Source organism: Pungitius pungitius, chromosome 7 (genome assembly GCF_949316345.1).
Source record: "Pungitius pungitius chromosome 7, fPunPun2.1, whole genome shotgun sequence".
Taxonomy (NCBI): domain Eukaryota; kingdom Metazoa; phylum Chordata; class Actinopteri; order Perciformes; family Gasterosteidae; genus Pungitius; species Pungitius pungitius.
The window spans coordinates 20,917,725-20,936,639 of NC_084906.1; the positions used below are offsets into that span (position 1 = coordinate 20,917,725).

At 50.9% G+C, this 18,915-nt stretch overlaps 1 protein-coding gene across 1 annotated transcript in view; it reads right to left on the reverse strand.

The window, feature by feature from the left end:
• Positions 1-18,915, reverse strand: part of scfd2 (sec1 family domain containing 2) — a 31,949-nt gene that overhangs the window by 12,510 nt on the left and 524 nt on the right. Inside the window, 5 exon segments of the mRNA XM_062563413.1 lie at positions 11,163-11,338; positions 14,478-14,605; positions 17,925-18,093; positions 18,530-18,790; positions 18,793-18,914. Coding sequence (XP_062419397.1) covers positions 11,163-11,338; positions 14,478-14,605; positions 17,925-18,093; positions 18,530-18,790; positions 18,793-18,914 — 856 coding nt within the window.

An 18,915-nucleotide genomic window follows, 5' to 3' on the forward strand; every position in this document is an offset into this window, starting at 1 on the left:
CAAGCTGAAATAGAACAATACAAACAACATCGCTGCTGCACAAACATTCCCACAGACGTAAGCCCTCAGCTCTGCTAGAAACACCAGCGGGCGGAGCTCGGGGACAACTATTAATGCAGCCCATCACCTCTTTTTGTTGCTTGTTATACTCCATTATTGTCCTACAACCCCCCCCCTTCCCCCCCCGGTGCGACTCTCATTCCTCACCGCTCGGGCCAAAATCATCCCCAACCCCCCCGACTGTGAGAAAACGTACCCGTCATGGCATTTGTCATTTTACTTCAGGGCCTACGCCATCACGGCCTCATGGAATGATTTGGAGGTGAAGTTGTAAATGATTACAAAGTTTAACGAGAAGTAGAGTCATTTCTGACTCTACTTCGACTCCTCTGCTCCCATAGACATTTATGAGGAAATGACTCTACTTCTGTGTAGTGACCAGCAGGGGGCGACTCCTCTGCTCCCATAGACATCTATGAGGAAATGACTCTACTTCTGTGTAGTGACCAGCAGGGGGCGACTCCTCTGCTCCCATAGACGTCTATGAGGAAATGACTCTACTTCTGTGTAGTGACCAGCAGGGGGCGACTCTTCTGCTCCCATAGACGTCTATGAGGAAATGACTCTACTTCTGTGTAGTGACCAGCAGGGGGCGACTCCTCTGCTCCCATAGACGTCTATGAGGAAATGACTCTACTTCTGTGTAGTGACCAGCAGGGGGCGACTCCTCTGCTCCCATAGACGTCTATGAGGAAATGACTCTACTTCTGTGTAGTGACCAGAAGGGGGCGACTCCTCTGCTCCCATAGACGTCTATGAGGAAATGACTCTACTTCTGTGTAGTGACCAGCAGGGGGCGACTCCTCTGCTCCCATAGACGTCTATGAGGACATGACTCTACTTCTGTGTAGTGACCAGCAGGGGGCGACTCCTCTGCTCCCATAGACGTCTATGAGGAAATGACTCTACTTCTGTGTAGTGACCAGCAGGGGGCGACTCCTCTGCTCCCATAGACGTCTATGAGGAAATGACTCTACTTCTGTGTAGTGACCAGCAGGGGGCGACTCCTCTGCTCCCATAGACGTCTATGAGGAAATGACTCTACTTCATTTCCTCATAGACGTCTATGGGAGCAGAGGAGTCGCCCCCTGCTTTTCAGAACTAAAAGATTCCCACCCACTCAAACTCCATTCCTCCACCCTCCTCATTTGTTGTCATCCTTCAATCCTTATAAACTTTACCCAGAGTTCGGGGGGGGGGGGGGGGGGGGGTTTATAACTCGGTCAGCAGGTGGGTGTTGTATAGTAAAAGAAGACAGCATCGTTGTCTTAGCGATGACAGTTTGCTACAAAGGGCACGCCAACGTTCAACTGGCCTCTTAGATAAAGAACGCTTGAGGTCTGGTGCTACATCATCTGACACCCCCCACCCCGCTCTATACATTACACCCCGGGACAACGTCTCTCCTCCTTGTCCTCTCCCCGTCTTGTCAGTCCTGGACAGATGGTAAACGTCGCCGACGCCCCGGCGGTGAGTTTGTCCGTCCTGTGATGGAACGCAGAGCTAAACAAGGACACCTCGCCGAGAGGAACCAGGAGAGCGTGAGAACCCAGAGTCTCCCGACCTTAACACAACGACCTCCAGCACATGACTGTCCCCCTCAACGTCCACGCGTCACTCATCAGTCTATTCCCCATCAGAGAGAGGATTGGTACTTTTAATGATCCACAAAGCATAACTTTAAAAAGACTTTTCTGCATGCACAAAGAGTTTGTAATTTAAATATTAATGACGCCGCGGCCTCATGAGGGACCGCAGCGCTGAGTCGACGCCTCGCGGCGCCGCGTTGGGTCACATCAGGTTCAGTCGGGTGTTGACCGGTAACATCACTCGTGTAAAAAAAGTACCGTCATATGTTATGACGACTTTGAGCCAAGTCACGTCCCTTCAACCAAAAGAAAACCACACATTAAGGAGCGAGCAGAGTCGGCAGACTGAAACTTCTGCACACTTGCACAAGCAGAGGAGAATTGGGCGCCCTGGTGATGGTGCAGCCTCGGCGTTGTTATGTCTCGGGCAGGATGTGGAGTCGCGGTCAGTTCAGCGTGAACGAGGACGTCTGAATCCGAACAGCCAGATGTGCGCTGTGCATTTAACCAGTCGACTCATGACTGTAAACATGGAGGAGAGAACGAAGCATCTTCAACCAGTCCGAGCAGAAGAAGAAGAGACAGTGGGGCAGAGAGGTGGAGAGTTAAGGAGCAGGAGGTTGAGAAAAGGAGAAACTGGACTACTCCTCCATCCACCAGTCCTCCTCCTTCTCCATTCATCCATCCTGCTCCATCTTCATCCATCCATCCATCCATCCACGTCCTGCTCATAATTAGCGGTTTGGCGTCGCTGCTGGTTTTCGGTTACTTTCATTCCTGTCTCCGTGGCGAAGGGACCAAGAACAATAGAAGAAGAAAAGGAGGCCACATGAGTTTCTCTCTCGGATGAAAGCCAAAGAAGAAAACACAGGAATAAGCGACCCCCCCCCCCCCCCTCTCCCCTCCTGAGTGTTTTCCTCTTGTAACAGCTCCACATCCAGTGGAAACTTTTCCATGAAACCATCCCAACGCGCTGGCATCATGTGCAGCTCATTAAGACGCATCGCTCTCCATGTGTCATCCGTGCATGAACGTTCACAGAGTTCTGGCGACTGTTCTGAGGTTTTTCTAACAAATCCATTCACAAATATTTCGTCCTGGGGCAGATGTTCACGTCGGTCTCTCACGGGAGGTTTGAGGCACGTTTCTATCCATTAATGCAGAAACGTTGCTATTAATAAACGATGGAGGGGGAGAAGACAAAAGGAGTCTTTACGCCGTTGTCTTGTTGTGGAGGGACACGACGTGGCGCTAACTTCCCGTTGGCCTACTAAAACATGCCATCCCTGTAGCACACTATTTAACTACCGGCAGACCCCAGAGTGTGAGGGGGGGCTGGGGGGGGGGGGCCTCCACAGATGGGTTTCATTTGTCGCTCATACGAGACGACACCGGCTAAACGTTTCTAATCAAATAAAGTGGTCAACATGACGGAACCATTTGACACACCCCTACCCTGCGACCCCCCCCCCCTCACCGACCCAGAATGCACAGCCCTCCACCTGATCACACACTCAGACCCTTCTGGATCCCGCTGGGCTCAGTGGTTACTCGCAGAGCGCTGCCCCAGGGCACTCTGGGTAATTAATGACAGAGCAAAGGGTGGCTGGAGTCTCTGTCTCTGATTGACCCGGTTTGAACCCCCCCACCGCTTTCTGCTCTCGTTGTCGCGGCGATCGGTCCGCCTCGTTCCCTTCGGGTGAGTAGGGGGGCGAATCCCCCCCCCGGGCGACGAGGGGTTCCGATGGGTGGGATGGGGGGGGGGGGGTTAGGTGGGTACAATTACACGCTGCAGAAAAGAGGGGTCCTTGTCCCACCTTTGCTGCACGGCCTTAGGGGGTGGGAGTACTCCTTCGTGCACCACCTCACCCCCTCCCCCCCCCCACCTCATCTCTGTTTACAGGACACAGGTCTTTGGTCTGGCTGTAGGGGGCACTACTGACCTACTGGGTCAGACTGTGTACTGGGACGAGGCGAGAAGAACGGCATAAACCAACCTCCACCATCCTCAACTCTCAACTCGTATCTACTATTCATGGACTACAGGAAAAAGATGTCCAGGATTAGATGTACGATAAAGAACCAAAGGTTGTACAGCCCAAAAACTTAATTCTAAAGCATCAATGAACTCATGTAAATTTATAGCGGGGGGTTAAGGGGGGGGGGGTAGTTTCTCTGAAAAGCTCTGATTGTTAGTTTAAAATCTCAGAGGTAAATGACCACTAGTGACAACATGAGTTCCTCTGTAAAAGTATAAAGTAAAACAAAGCACATCAAACTGCCAAACAACACAAAAAGGCAGAGTGTGTGGATTCTCTGTTCACCCTCAGCCGATCAATCACAATGAAATCTGTAATCTGGCTCCTGGGGGTCAAACAGCATCTAAAGACACTCAAAAAGCTCCTGGAATGTTTCTCCGTCTCCGTTTCAGATCAGACGCACGGACACAAAGACGCGTGTCCTCTGGGCCGCGACCCCCGCCCGCCCGCGCTCAGCAGGTAGCGACCAACCACCCGAAAGCTAATCCGTCCTGAGGTGGAGCTTTGCTGAACACAGGGCTCGTTTGTGACAACAGGAAGTGGACACAATGTTGCGAGAGTAAGCACATCAAAAAGGATGCCGCATGCATGGATGCATGCACGCACGCATGCACACATGGCTGCAGTTTCAGTCGCAAACTGTACAAAGATGGCTCTGAACCACGAGCATGGAGGTGAACTAAATCAAATGAAAGACATAGGTGTGAAGAAGTGGCCACACTGGGACGTTGTTTGGCCCCCGCCATCTTCCCAAATACTCGGCTTTTTCTCTACGTTGTTCACAATCCGAGGTTTGAATGCTGGCCATTGTGCCCCCCCCCCCCACCCCCTCCTCAGTCTGTGGTGTCTTTTTTGGAGTACGCTCAAATGGAGTCTGACGCCAAGAGGCCGAGTCAGCACACCACACTGACCCGATTCAGAAGGAGGTGGAGAGCGTTGAGAGCCCCCCCCCCCATTTCTCTCATTGACCACCTCACCAAAAACACCGGAGGATGACGACGCAGCTCAGAGGAGCCGAGCTCTGAAATGGCGACAACGGAGAGAGAAGAGTGGACGAAATCCAGGAAAGACCAAACGCTTTGGTTTGAGAAAGTGAGTGAAACAGCTGACTGGATACAGGAAGTGGACGTCACACTGGTTTGTGGACAGACCTCCATGTTTTTGTTTGCGTAACCAGTTAGCAGAAGTTTCCATAAATGCAAACTAGACATTGTGACCATAAACTCAAGTTTACTGAGAGAATAAATCAAGAGAGAAGTAGAGTGGATTTCACATAGACGTCTATGGGAGCAGAGGAGTCGCCCCCTGCTGGTCACTACACAGAAGTAGAGTAATTTCCTCATAGACGTCTATGGGAGCAGAGGAGCCGCCCCCTGCTGGCCACTACACAGAAGTAGAGTAATTTCCTCATAGACGTCTATGGGAGCAGAGGAGTCGCCCCCTGCTGGTCACTACACAGAAGTAGAGTCATTTCCTCATAGATGTCTATGGGAGCAGAGGAGTCGCCCCCTGCTGGTCACTATACAGAAGTAGAGTCATTTCCTCATAGACGTCTATGGGAGCAGAGGAGTCGCCCCCTACTGGTCACTACACAGAAGTAGAGTCATTTCCTCATAGACGTCTATGGGAGCAGAGGAGTCGCCCCCTACTGGTCACTACACAGAAGTAGAGTCATTTCCTCATAGACGTCTATGGGAGCAGAGGAGTCGCCCCCTACTGGTCACTACACAGAAGTAGAGTCATTTCCCTTGGACGTCTATGGGAGCAGAGGAGCCGCACCCTGCTGGTCACTATACAGAAGTAGAGTCATTTCCTCATAGACGTCTATGGGAGCAGAGGAGCCGCCCCCTGCTGGTCACTACACAGAAGTAGAGTCATTTCCTCATAGACGTCTATGGGAGCAGAGGAGTCGCCCCCTGCTGGTCACTACACAGAAGTAGAGTCATTTCCTCATAGACGTCTATGGGAGCAGAGGAGCCGCCCCCTGCTGGTCACTACACAGAAGTAGAGTCATTTCCTCATAGACGTCTATGGGAGCAGAGGAGCCGCCCCCTGCTGGTCACTGCAGAGGACGCAGCTTTAACGCTCTACAGAAGCCGGTTGGTGCCGGCTGTAAATTCCTGGAGGCATTAAACCCCAAAAGAGCTGATCCAACTCTCTCAGCTATTAACGCCGAAGCATTTCCACTGTTTCGGTTCAGTGGGCCGAACGATGGATTCAGTAAAATGCAGCACATGCAAACTACCGGCAGGCCGAGGAAGTGGAGCCGGGAGGCGACTTCGTCGAGCCTCCTCGCCCTCCGCCATGTTCCACGGGAGATGGATAGAGCGCAATCAGGCGATTAGGGATGAGTGATGCACAACCACCCCCCCCCCCCCCCGAGGCTGGAGGGGTAACGACAACAGGAAGTGAGATGAGTTGATCTCGCCCTCCGGCCCGTCGCCTGTGTTGAAGAGTTCCCTCTCTGTAAACAGGCCTCTCTCTGACTATTAAACAGATAGTACATTAGGGGAGGAACAACGTAAACACAGCAGTCCCAGGGCACCGGGTGGGGGGGCCAGCTTGAGATGGGGGGGGGGGGGCATTCCTTTGAGTGAACCCCCCCCCCCCTCTCCCGTTGTAATCTTCTCCAACCAAACACAGGAAGGAAGAGATAGGTAAATAACTATCTTCTGATAAACCTCGACGTTCTTCCAGCTCCGCCTGTTCCCTTCCTCTCCTCCAGCTCATCACGGTACAAAATGAGGCGGCGCCAGCGGCGTTGGCGGCGAGGCCTTCTTCCGGAGAACAGAGGCACGAACCCGTCTGTTTTTGGAACATATTTTGGTCCCTTTATATTTTTTGAGCAAACAGCTTGAGGAGGAGAATGTGTACATGTGGAGACGTGTTTAGTTTTTTTCGTTGTGGTTAGTTGGGTTCTTCATCGGTTGGATCCATTTGCACTGCGTCCGTTGTGTAGACAGGTCACTCGACCTTCTCAACCTTCTAACTTCTCAAGTGGTTTCCATTGGTTGGCAATTTCTGAAAAATGGTTGCCGTGGGGTTTGGAGAAAAGGGATCAACAGAAGACGAGAGGCAGACAGGAGTTGATCCCTCAGTGTGTAGCTCCAGGGTTGGGGGGCTTCAGAGAGGATACACTGGGTTTTTGTGTGTCTCTGGAGGGGGGGGGGGGGTTAGGGGGTGTTGTCCTGGAAGTGGAGGGATGGGGAGACGGTCAGTCCAGATGTGAGGCTGTTAAACAGTTGGGCGCTGGAGAAGGTCAGCGGCTGGACATCTCAGGGGCAGAGCCACCCCGAGTCATTCACACCCCTTTGTTACAATCTACAGCCAGCACCCCCCCCCCCCAAACCAACTCCTCTCTGTTGGGGGGGGGGGGGACCCAGAAGAGCTGGAGAATAAGGGGAATGTGTGGGATGTGGGGACAGAGTCCATCCCCTGGGGAAAGGCCCATTACAGGCTTACGGAGTCCCGTCTGGCATGCGGCTCAGATAAGATGAAAGCTGCTCGGGACCAACATCGACATCGACATCGTTCCTTCTGTCGCCACAAGTAGTGAAACAATCCAGATGTTGCATATAACATGACACGCATATACAACTTAACAATGACTCCTTTTATTGTCCCGTTGCTGACTTACTTGAAGGTTTGGGCATCTACGTGTCGGAGAATATCCAGGAGGGGTCAGGGGACACAGGTCAAAGGTCGTGCGTCTTTAAGCCAGCGCAGGCTGACACTGTACAGCAGCAGATAACAGAAAACGTGGCTCCAACACGGCTGCAGGACCTCACCTCAACCGACATGGAGAAGGTCTGCTTTCACACATTTCATTCATTTGTTGTTGTTCTGGCTGAATGTCATTTGTTGTGCTGTTGGACGAGTCTCCCTTCCTTTGCTCTGAAAGGCTAACCGCCCAAAAATATGGATTGAATCACAACATTTCGTGAGAGTTGAGAGTTTTGGAAAGGATCACATCTTGTTTTTTTTAAGCTCAGGAGTTGATTTAAATGTTTGGAGTCACAACCAATCCTCAGCAGCCACTGGAATCCGACTCTAGTGACATAATAGAGTCTCATATATGTATATATAGATATATATATCTGTGCAGGTAAATGACAAGACAGGTTGACTGTAGATAACATATGTAACATATGTAACATCCAACATGTGTAATAACATGCCACGTATCTAATCAATTATAAATATAAAATATGAGATAACATATGTAATAACATGTAATAATATGTACCCTGGCCCCATTACCATGGATCCATTGTTTCTTTGTCTTTTTTACACAGATTTGAATGTCATCAGCTTCTAAAGTCCAGTATTGTCTGACAAACAACCCTGATTGGTGTTTTGGGACGAGTCGTCTCAGTCTTGGTTGCTAAGCAACCAGTGGACCGACTATTCATTGGTTCCAAAGTGAACTGGCTTCTTCACTCTTAATAACAATGAACCATTATTGTCGTACATCTGCAGCACTTTGCCTCCTACAAGTGAGTTAATATCAAGGTTGTGTTTGGCTTCATTTCCCCAGTGGTTCGTATGGTTCGTATCCCAAGTGGCTCCGACCATAACCAGCAATAACCGGGGGCTACAATGTTTGCGGGGGCGCGCCCTGCTAATCCCAGCGGAGCAGAAGCAGCAGGCCGGGGTGACGGAGGTCAGCTCGTCTCCGCCACACACCAGTCATCGGCGCTACGTCCAGCTACATGGCGGGCTAATGAACCCAGAGAGGTAGCCCCCGCCTCCAGAGGGGCAAGGAGGTGCTGCAGCGAGGGAGGGGGGTGGAGGTGGAGGCTCAGCCCCGTTGATGGGAAAGCTAGTGTGCTGCTGTTCTGGGAAAGCATCTTGAAAGGGGGGGGGGGGGCTGTTGAGCTTTGGGCTGCACCCCCCAGCAATGAAAACCTCCAGCAGACACATTCTGCAGCTGAGGGTTGGAGCCGGACCAGAGACGCTCAATACCAGCCATTCAGTCCCAGAGAGACCGTAGGAGACCCAGAGACACCAAAGAGACGTAAAGACAGAGACGTAAAGAGACACCAAAGAGACGTAAAGACAGAGACGTAAAGAGACACCAAAGAGACGTAAAGACAGAGACGTAAAGAGACACCAAAGAGACGTAAAGACAGAGACGTAAAGAGACACCAAAGAGACGTAAAGACAGAGACGTAAAGAGACACCAAAGAGACGTAAAGACAGAGACGTAAAGAGACACCAAAGAGACGTAAAGACAGAGACGTAAAGAGACACCAAAGAGACGTAAAGACAGAGACGTAAAGAGACACCAAAGAGACGTAAAGACAGAGACGTAAAGAGACACCAAAGAGACGTAAAGACAGAGACGTAAAGAGACACCAAAGAGACGTAAAGACAGAGACGTAAAGAGACACCAAAGAGACGTAAAGACAGAGACGTAAAGAGACACCAAAGAGACGTAAAGACAGAGACGTAAAGAGACACCAAAGAGACGTAAAGACAGAGACGTAAAGAGACACCAAAGAGACGTAAAGACAGAGACGTAAAGAGACACCAAAGAGACGTAAAGACAGAGACGTAAAGAGACACCAAAGAGACGTAAAGACAGAGACGTAAAGAGACACCAAAGAGACGTAAAGACAGAGACGTAAAGAGACACCAAAGAGACGTAAAGACAGAGACGTAAAGAGACACCAAAGAGACGTAAAGACAGAGACGTAAAGAGACACCAAAGAGACGTAAAGACAGAGACGTAAAGAGACACCAAAGAGACGTAAAGACAGAGACGTAAAGAGACACCAAAGAGACGTAAAGACAGAGACGTAAAGAGACACCAAAGAGACGTAAAGACAGAGACGTAAAGAGACACCAAAGAGACGTAAAGACAGAGACGTAAAGAGACACCAAAGAGACGTAAAGACAGAGACGTAAAGAGACACCCTGTCCGATGGCAGCATTGAGCATCAGACGTGGCTTCTACCTCCCTCATGGGCCTCCTTCACCACATCTGCGGTCTGACTGTAACTAAGAATCATTGAAATTGTAAAATAATATATTTCAATAACTGTTTTTGGTCAGTGGATAAAATTTCAGACAAATAACGTTCTGTGTTTTCAAAGACGACGTCCCTCAAACGTCTTGTTTAGCTGCATTCACGAATGTGGGTGGATCTGATGGACCGGCCGCTCTGCTGCTGTTTGTTGATGGAACAGCATTTGGGGGTCGGTTCCTTTAACAACCAAACATTCTTGTAGATTATTGGGGATTCAGGCTCCCAATCACTCAAAATATCAAACGACCCGAAATCCAAACATCCAAAACGCGACGGCTCCTTTTTAAGAGTTAGCTTTGGTTTGGAGTTCATCATCTGAGCATTAGCTCACGAGCAAACGAGCCGTCTGGGTCACAAAGTAGCCATGACACAGTATTTTAATGTGAAACTGTTTGAAAAGGCCCTGAACCCCCCCCTTCCCTCCCCTCCCCCCCCCCCCGGGCTCCCTCACACACTGAGAGCAAACAGAGCTGAAGAAGGCATTTCATCCCAGGCATTTTGTAGTGTAATTAACTTCTCTCAGTCCACGTTGAGCCAAAGCAACAACATTTAAAAAAACACAAACCTCACATGGAAATTAAAAAAACAGAAGGGAGGGGGGGGTGGAGGCTGATGGAGGCTTGGGGGGCGGGGGGGGGGGGGACACAGAGGACACACAACTCATTTCCCTTAATGCCTCAATAAAGCTCTCGCATCACGCTGAAGGCCCAATTGTGAGATCTCATGTGTGCGTTATTAACAAAGTCCTCGGGGGGGGGGGTTGGCGAGCCCACGCCCCCCCACACCGACAAGTAAAGAAAAGCTGTGCTCGGCCCCATCCTCCGGTACCGGGGGGCCGTGGGGGGGCTGAGGGCCGAGAGCTCGTCCCTGAATAACACGGCTCTGCGAACATGAGATTATGAAAACAGCGGAAAGGCGAACTCCCCACCCCCCCCCCCCCCTCCTCGCCCCCCCCCTCCTCGTCCTCTCCATCAGACTTACCGTCCAACCAAACTCAAACACACGTGTACATCCGCCTCCGCGAGGTAGACCCCCCCCCCCCCTTTGCTTGTGTTTACTGGATCGAAATGTTTCCCCACAAACACAAACATTCATGTCTCCTCAGTTTAAGTCAACAACCAGATGACGACCCACAAGCCCCCCCCCCCCCCCCCCTTACCTGCCGAGCTTCTATATCTATGTATGTATATACATACATGTATAATACTCATAACCATGTTTGTTTTGGCGTGTAGGAGTCACAGGTTGTTTCTACGGTGGCCCAGAACGGACAAACCAAACACGTCCTGGTTTTTATGTCCCCTGAAGGCCACCGTAGTTCCTACTAATAACGAAGCTGTGTGAACGATGTTGCTTGTACCGACTCTGTTGATTTCTATGCAAATAGATGATCAAACGGTCATTGGGAATGAGTTTCCATGGCGATGCAGGAGGAGAACCAACCTGCAGCAGCAGCCTCTCAAAGGCCAAGCAGGCGTCCCAGCGCGGCAGGGCGGGGTGTCCGAGGGTCTGAGCCGTGGCCAGGCCCAGCTGGAGGAGCCCCCCGTGACTCTCCAGCGCCTCCCCGCTGCCCCGGAAGAGCCTCACGTAGGAGCAGAGCTGCTCGGGGGTCACTCGGCCTGAAGGGGGGGGGAGAAGACGCCGGTGTTATCGGAGGAGTCGTCGCTGCATCACGTCAATAATCCGTACAAACAGACAGATAAAAACATACACGGTTGCCATGGATACACACATGATCATTCCTCCTGACCGACGGACAACCCCCCAACGAGACAAACTGGGCCGAGAAGCGATCCTCGCGCTGGAAGGACTTTTACTTTGGAGGGGCGTTTACAGCAGACACAAACACTGATGAGAGATGTGTTGATTATAGAGTGTAAATTATAGATAGTTTAGGACCTGCATGTAAGGGGGGCTGGGACAGGAGAGTGGGGGGGGGGCACATTAACTCCCCATCAAGCCAACTTCTTCATGTTGACGTTCTGAACCAGCAGCAGATGTGGGAGTACTTCCTGTCGGACTACACGGTCAATGTTTGCTTTAGTGGAGCCAAACACATGATGGCTGGAAGAGAAGCAGGCGGCGGATCCTCAGAGCGTCACCCCGGTCCAACTCAGCACCGAATGATGGCAAATGTGTCTGGAGAAGCTGCTTCTCACCGGGAAATAGACTTTCTCACACATCATTCTACAAATTCCTGCTGGAATCAGAGGTCTTTTCAGTCCAGACGTACTCAAAGAAGTCCTGAAAAGCTCTATTGTGAGCACATCCAGCCGTTCGCTCCTGGCAGGGAACAAACCCAAGGTCGGCTCAGCTCCACGTGCCAACAAAAATTCACCACAGAACTCGGGGTAATGCGTCCAGAGGTTAGTCCCCCCCCCCCCCCCCCCTGAACCGGCCAACGGAGACAGAAGGACCCACTGCAGAACATGTAAAACAACAAGAGACAAGCTAAAGGGAACAAAAGCCTGTTGTCCAATAGAGGAGCAAACCTCGTGTGTCACAGTGTGCAGGAGAAAGACTGGAGTGGACGAGGACGTCCCGTTGGCCCACGGAGAGGGGGGGGGGGGGGGTTAAACGATGACTTCCTGTCGGTGCTGTTGAGGTGGTTCAAACTGGGGTCCTGTTTAAGATATTTTAAGTCCAGCCACAACATCTGGAGGGGAAAAGTGAAGCTTAAGCTGGTGCCAGAAACCGCAGTTCCCCAAACAGCCACTTGAGGCGCTTCACACCATGCGATCATTTTAACCTAGTGATGGAGCTCGAGGAGGGGGGGGGGGGTACACAATTTGATTTATAATTCCGAGGAGAGAAGCCTGATGACTTCAGTTAGATGGTGAATTCTTGTGGAGTGATTTTCAGTTATTTATCAGTGCGTTTGTTTCGTTCACAGGTTGAAATGTTTTTCCTCTGTGACACCGCTGAAGGGAGGGGAGGAAACCTGAACCCCCCCGGCCGCTTTATTGTTCTTCTCCGTGCACTTAAAACATAAAACATCTATAAACCGACCCATTTCAGCCCGACGGGCAGAAGTGGCGACTGAGGTCTCGGCCGTGATCAAAGTCCTCGACAGAAAGAACAAGAGAAGAAGACGAAGCGATGAAGACTCGGGGTCACTCAGAGGCTCAGTGGCCTCACCAGGAGTTTATTTATGCAGCATAAGAAGGTTTCACCTGCATGTTGAGTCACCAGACACTCAGGTCTCTAGTGCATCATGGACATACTGATACTGAGCATCTTATGACATAAGGTCTGCTGACGCTATCTAGAATATTAAAACCATAAGTTTTACATCAAACAAATGCAACTAATCTGCAAGAAGCCAAAAGGACCAAAAACCCGACACACAATCTGCCTCAAAAGCAGCAGATATAATGCGTTTAAAGGAAGTCCTTCAAGAACTGATGTTAAAACTCAAATCTCACAGCTTGAAATGATCGGGAAGGAAAGCCCGTCTACACATGTGTAATATATATGTATATAGTATATATATATGTATATATGCATACACAACCTGATGCACACAAACACACAAAAGTGAAAACACGATGAAACCAAAGCTGTCTAACTAATTCCCTGCAAAGAGCAAAAACACCCAAGAAAAACACTGAACCCTGCACACACACACACACACACACACACACACACACACACACAACCCTAGACACACAACCACACACACAACCAGACGCACACACACACACAGCGATGGAATTTCATCATCCTATTGTGCGGTGAGAAACCTGACGGGTCACACTCAGGCTCTGAGAAATGGATTATTTTCTCTGTCTCTCTCTGGATGATCTTATCCCATCGAGATGAAAAGAAGCCAAGTGGAGTCCAGTGTGTGTCTGTGTGTGTCTCTGTGTGTGTGTGTGTCTCTGTGTGTGTGTGTGTGTATTATTTATATGCATAAACCCAAGTGTTTTTCGAGTGGAAGATTCTGAGGCCTCCTACAGAGTGAGTGAGTAAATGGGTATTAATGCTAAGAGAGTGTGTATGTATGTGGGGGGGGGGGGCGCAGAGGGGGGGGTGTAGTCCTGTCTCATATGACGGATTGAGAGCTGAGAGCTCTGTCAGAGGTGCTGGTGGGCAGGATGGGAACTGTACTGGGGGGCCTGATGGAGTCTCTCCCTCTCTGCATCGACGTGTGAAAGGAAGCCACCATGTGTATGCAGTGTGTGTCTGTGTGTGTCTGTGTGCGTCGTGTGTGACGTAAAACACATCACAACCTGCTCGTTACACAAGTCGAAGCCTCCTTTACCTCTCAGATTATAGACGCCGAGGGACCGCGCCGCCCCTCCCTTCTGACCCCTCCCTGTCTGCCAGATGCTGACCTGCACATTAGCTCTGTGAGTGTGTCTGTGTGTGTGTCTGTGTGTGTGTAGTGCATGTAATGACTTTATTTTTGCGTGGCGGCACATATTTTTATCCATTCGCTTCATTAACGAACAACAAAAGTTTTTGAGAGCAGCGTGTGTGTGTGTTTGTTTTAGTGTGTGTGTGTCAGCGTGTGTGTGTGTGTGTGTCAGCGTGTGTGCGATTGTGTGCCACAGAGCCAACATGTGGTTCAGATTTCCTCTGTGGTCACATGGGTGAACACCAGAGGGCCCCTGGCTCTCAGCAGGGGGCGCTGTGGCTCTGAGAATGTGGACTTTCACACATGATTTGTTTGTCACTAATATTTCATGTATTTTGTGGTTTTATTTGATGACCCCCCCCCCCCCCCCCCCCCTGCACATGTAAAGAACTTCTTACCCATGCTCATCTTGATGGGCAGCTTCTCCTTGCTGGCCGTCTCCACCAGCGCGCGGCGGACCTCCATCACCCCCTCCTTGTGTTTACTGGTCAGCATGGTCTCCCACAGCGACTGAGCTGCTGGTGACCTGCACACAAAGAAATGGACCAACATGAACGTCCACATGCAGCAGGGACTGTCTCAGCGGGTTGGGGAGGGTGTACGTATGTTTGTGGGGGGGGGGCCTGCAGGCCTCCCTGAGCAGGATAAATACATCGTCCACTGGGACACCGAGGACACTTCTTAGAAAAATGGAGACTCGTTTGAACGTTGTCTCTCGTCTCCTTCGTTCCTCCAAGAACCAGAAGAACTGCAGAGAGCGAGACAAAGAGAGGGGGTGGTGGAGGGAGGGGGAGGGGGGGGGGCACAAATCCACTCAATTTTGCTTTTCTCCCCTTTTCTCCATTTTCTAACTGCCATGTGTTTAATATCAGATGTAATCTGTTCCAGACCTCAAGAGTGAGTATGTGTGTGTGTGTGTAGGGGAGGGGGGGAGGGGGGGGGGGGTGCTTTGGGACTCCTGCCATCTTCATACCAGAAACAGAAATGACGAGAACTTCGTAGGATGTCCAGACGGACTGTTTGGACGTCAGTTGGTGAGAAACCTCTTAAACATCTCACTATTGGGAAGGAGAGAAGGGAGGAGGAAAGGAGTAGTGAAGGGAGGAGGAAAGGAGTAGTGAAGGAAGGAGGAAAGGAGTAGTGAAGGGAGGAGGAGGGATGTTTTAGTGTACTTTAGTGATTTAACAGTCGAGTTGGTTTTCCTTTTGTTGAACCCAAGAACTTCATCCAGACCTTTCTGCTCAAAGAGAGAACGTCTGGATGAGTTCAAGGGAACTAAAGGAGAAGAATGGACACACCAAAGCTACGTGGTGGTGGTGCTACATGGTGGTGGTGCTACATGGTGGTGGTGCTACGTGGTGGTGGTGCTACATGGTGGTGGTGCTACATGGTGGTGCATCATCTTAATCCTGCAGGAAGAACACACTTCCAAACTGGATTGCGCAAAAGCGTGAACTCCTGCATACTCGACGTGGTTGAAATGCCGACGGTTTCACTCGACTGTGCGTCAGCGGATGTGTGTGCGTAAACATGCGTGTATATGTGTGTCTGTGTGTATGTGTGTGTGTGTGTATGTGTGTGTGTGTCTGTGTGTATGTGTGTGTGTGTCTGTGTGTATGTGTGTATGTGTGTGTGTGTGTCTGTGTGTCTGTGTGTGTATATGTGTGTCTGTGTGTGTGTGTCTGTGTGTATGTGTGTGTGTGTCTATGTGTGTCTGTGTGTGTGTGTGTGTCTGTGTGTGTGTGTCTGTGTGTGTGTGTGTGTTTGTCAGGACGACAGAGTGGATGAAATATGGTTCTAATTTGGCGCTCTGCCGACCCATCCCCCTCCCTCTGTGGACCCACTCCCCTTTCCACAGCCCAATTGGTCATTCGAAGGGGGGTCGTTCAGGGGGCCGGGGGGGTTGGGGGGGGGGGGGGTTATGCTGGCAGGGTGGGAGACAGGCTGTATAACCAGAGAGGGAACGTTGTTGAGTAACGACTGCTAGGAGAGGTGCGGTGGGGGCTGTTGATCCTGTAGGGGGCAGTCTTGACGTGTCCCGTCCCCCCCCCATCAGGGTCGTCCTCTGCTGGGACACAGTGATGTCATAAGACTCTTCAGCATCACGTCCAACTGAAACGTCTCTGTGAACAATGACGTGAATCAAAAGAGGAAAAGTGTCCTTATTTTAAAACGTTTCTTCTCATTGGCCTTATTCATTATTTTCAGAGGTGAAGTATTGAATTGATTAGTTCCTTTGGGGCGGGGGGGCGTGGGGGGGGTATTACTGGCAGTGCATGATGCAGCAGCAGAGAATGCTTTAACGGCTCTGACTCAGGGTTCCTCATCCGGTTGTACTTGGAGCTCATGAGGGGATTCAGAGTCACTGGAGGAACACATGACTCATGAAGACCTCATGTGGACCGACCAGAAGATGTAAAGGGCTTGTTTTTATTGTGTGTGAGTGGGGGGGGGGGGTGGGGGGAAAGCAGTCACTGTGAGAACCGTTTCTCTCCAGGATCCAAGGCGATGCGCCCGGTGTTTTTCTAGGATCAATATCCTGCATCTCTGCTCAGCAGTTCTGTTACAACCTTTAAATCCTCGTAACGCTCAGTGGGCGGAGCTTCAGTGGAGCCAATCACGGAGCTCTGTTGGTTCTGAGCCTCTAAATCACACAGAAGACTTACTTCCACGAAGTAGGAAAACAACACGGAAGCACCTCACAATCAATGTGGACAATTTGTTTGTTCTGAGTTGGCTTCATTTCAATGTGGACAATTTGTTTGTTCTGAGTTGGCTTCATTTCCTCTCTGCCGCTACCTCTGCACCCCCCCACACACCTCCCCCCCCCCCCCCCCCCCCCCCCCCCCCCCCACACTGCCTGCACTGAGAGGCTTCTTTCCCAGCCGGGACAGAAATAGGTGTTTTCCCTCGTCCGTCTCCCTCGGCTTGGCACAGACGGGCCGAACCCGGGAGCACCTCGGCCCACCCGCACTCAGCCACTCCCACCGCAGGAGGGGGGGGGCACTGAAGGGAAACACGGTGCCTGCTGCCAATGAGGTCCACGTGCAGCGAAGCACACAGACCCGGGCTGGAAGGTACCCCCCCGACCACAAAACACACAGAACTGCTTTCACTCAGAGGCCTTCTACCTGGTAACTAAAGAAGGCCCATAGTACAAGGGGGGGGGCAGAATCTATAGCAGATTTACTAAAACCACACGGTCAAAGTCAGGAAAATTCACACCGGGTTATGAAAGACAATACGGGCAGTAACTGCAGTGTGGGGGGGTCTCGCATGGGTGGAGGCCAGAATCAACACCACCCACAGAATGTTTAAAACACGGTGATCCCCAAAAATATCCTGGAATTACTGAAGGAAATATCACAGGAAAACAAAAAGGGTCCAAATTATGTTCTGCACCTGATGGTTAAAAGGCTCCAGCAGGTCCCCACACACACACACACACACACACACAAACACACACATATATATATATATTTATACAGCTATTATATGTGTATATATATATGTGCATATAATGTAACAGTGGTGGCGGGCGGTGTGGGGGGGGTGTGAGGGGTGTGAGGGGTGTGAGGGGGGGGGGGCCTCCTCGTGGTCACATCGAAGCCACACAGACACTTTCCACACTTAAAAAACGTGTGAGTTTAGAGATGTGACAACATTCACGTGACTTACGACACATGGAGGTCTTGATCATTTTTACACTCTTGACCTTTGGTACGACGGAGACGACCCCGATCATTTGTGTTAACGTGTGTTACGCATCGAGCTCCCACACGACTCAGCTGTGGAAAGAACTCTGGCTGAAGAGGCGTCCCATGGTGGTCGTCATGGATACTCACTGGGTCTGTGCCAGGCAGCCGGGGGCCACGGTGCTCCGGGAGTGAGGCGTTCGCTGCACACTGGTGAGCTCCAGCATGTCCACCTGTACGTCCGTCACGTGGCCAGGTAAAGGTTCCAGCGCGGTCAGGATCTTCTCCACCAGGTTGTCGCCATGGTGACCAACGGCTCCTGAGGAACAAAAGAGGGACAATGGCCAGTTAATGATTTCATACAATATTCATATTCAGAGACGGAGAAGATGACAAATATGATACTTTTAGTAGTTTAGCAAGATTCTCCAAGTGCGTCCAGACCGAGCAAATTAACGACATGTCAAGAATCAATGTTCACACAACATTCAATCAATGTTTCTGCTTTACGTGAATGAGGCTGAAATATAAAGAATAAAGTTGTTCTAAAATTAAAAAATACATGAATACATTAATAATAAATGAAGTCAATAACACAGACCAACATACACTGGTAACTATTAAAGACTGATTGGTTATTTATATCTATTATGTTCTTTTCATATCTTTTATTTGATTGACATCTTTTATTTTTTGACTTCATTGTGTATGAATGTGCTTTAATACATGATTCGATGGGGGGGGGGGCAGGGCACCTGTAAGGTCCATCGTGCGGTCCACGAAGATGATGGATGCTTTACTGTGGGCCGTCTTCCGCCGGTTCTTGGCCTGCGGGTGCGCGGCCAGCTCCGCGGCGATGACGCGGCTCAGGGGCCCCACGGCGAAGCTCTCCTCGCGCGCGCCGCTCGCCTCGAACAGCGAGTTCAGCGCCGACGCCAGAGCCTTGACGTCCAGCTGCAGCTGCGCGGGGAGCGCGTGCGCGTCCACGTCCGCCAGGCTGGCGAACTTCTTCTTCTCGGTCGCCGCGCGTTGATCGCCTCCAGGTCGGGCGCGAGCAGCGGGAACAGGTGCGCGTAGGCCGGCGCGAGCAGGAGCAGCTGCCGCGACACCGGCGCGAACACCAGCGGCGCGTGCGCGACTC